The 1,596-nt window shown below is 48.5% G+C and overlaps 1 protein-coding gene across 1 annotated transcript; it reads right to left on the reverse strand.

Annotated features, from left to right (window-relative positions):
* Positions 1–512: 512 nt before the first annotated feature.
* On the reverse strand, positions 513–1,396 carry LOC109192720. Its single transcript, XM_019343422.1, has 2 exons — positions 973–1,396; positions 513–877 (listed from the first exon to the last, which is right to left on the reverse strand). The coding sequence occupies exons 1-2, from the start codon at positions 1,394–1,396 to the stop codon at positions 513–515; spliced, it is 789 nt and encodes a 262-aa protein (XP_019198967.1).
* Between the last annotated feature and the right edge of the window lie 200 nt (positions 1,397–1,596).

Below are 1,596 nucleotides of genomic sequence, written 5' to 3' on the forward strand. Positions count from 1 at the left end.
AAGAATGCCATGCTATCCTTCCAAAATTCACATTTCGAGAGTTTGGCGTACAACTGCTTTTCCCTCAGAATCTGGAGTACTGTCCGGAGATGCCCTACGTGCTCTTCCTTATCCCGAGAGTACACAAGGATGTCATCGATAAACACGATCACGAAATCGTCGAGATGAGGCTTGAATACCCGATTCATCAGATCCATGAACACTGCGGGGGCGTTTGTCAAACCGAACGGCATCATCGTGAACTCGTAGTGCCCGTAACGAGTCCTGAATGCGGTCTTAGGAATGTCCCTATCTGCCACCTTCAACTGATGATATCTAGATCTTAGGTCAATCTTAGAAAACACCCCGGTGCCTCGGAGTTGATCAAACAAATCGTCGATCCGCAGTAGAGGGTACTTGTTCTTGATAGTGACTTGGTTCAGCTCATGATAGTCGATGCACAGTCTCATGCTCTCATCTTTCTTCTTTACAAAAAGCACCGGCGCTCCCCACGGTGACGTACTCGGTCGGATTTAGCCCTTGTCTAACAACTCTTGCAACTGGGTCTTCAACTCCTGCATCTCCTTGGGCGCTAACCGATAAGGAGCTTTCGATATAGGCGCCGTACCGGGTACAAGATCCACTGAGAATTCAACTTCTCTCGGAGGAGGCATACCCGGAATCTCCTCGGGAAAGACATCAAGGAAATCGCATATAACGGGTATGGTCTGAGCCGCATCCCCTTTCGCCTTCAAATTTTTGACGGAGCACAAAAATATCTCATGACCTTTCCCAACGTACTTTTTCATTTTCAACATCGACACTATCTTGATTCCCGGTTCCTCTGTTGATCCTCGGTATGACACTCTCTTCCCGCTTGGCCCTTCAAAACCACTTTCTGCTCACCACACAAGATTTGAGCCCTGAACTGCCCTAGCCAGTCCATGCCCAGGACTACATCTACCCCGTCCAGGCCGAACTAGATCAGATTACTGGGAAACTCTTCTCCACCGATAACTATCTTAACGTCTTTGAAGAGACGGTTGCAGGTTTTAACTTCTCCAGATGCCACCTTAACACTCAAGTTCACTCCAACGCCTTCGTTTAAGCCTAGCTTCTTCACGAGTCCCGGAGATATGAACGAGTTGGACGCTCCGGAATCGAACAAGATTACCGCTGGGACAACTTGCACAAGAAAAGTCCCAATTACTACATCACTGTCTCCTGCCCGAGCTTCGCTTAGGATGAGGATCTTCTCTTGTGATGACTCTTCCGACGAACTCTGGGTTCCCAACCCACTACTCCTTCTTAGATCACGAGATGTCGGCAAGGTATCTGCGCTGGGGCTTATCTGAGTGGATGTGCCACTCCGAATCCACTGCTCGACCACACTAGGAGCGTTTCTAACTTCCGTCATTCTAGGTCTCTTAGCCACATCACTAGCGTCTTCAAACGTCACGGTACGCTGACGCGGTGGAGCCTTGACCGAGCTTCTACAACAACAACACTGTTACAAAAAAAAAACAACAAGCAAGCAAACAACTGTAAACAACACACAGCTCACCGCCGTCCTAAGAGTCCTAAGTCCTAGTCACTTAGATTCTTACGGTCGCTTAG

Source organism: Ipomoea nil, unplaced genomic scaffold, assembly GCF_001879475.1.
Source record: "Ipomoea nil cultivar Tokyo-kokei standard unplaced genomic scaffold, Asagao_1.1 scaffold1833, whole genome shotgun sequence".
Classification (NCBI taxonomy): domain Eukaryota; kingdom Viridiplantae; phylum Streptophyta; class Magnoliopsida; order Solanales; family Convolvulaceae; genus Ipomoea; species Ipomoea nil.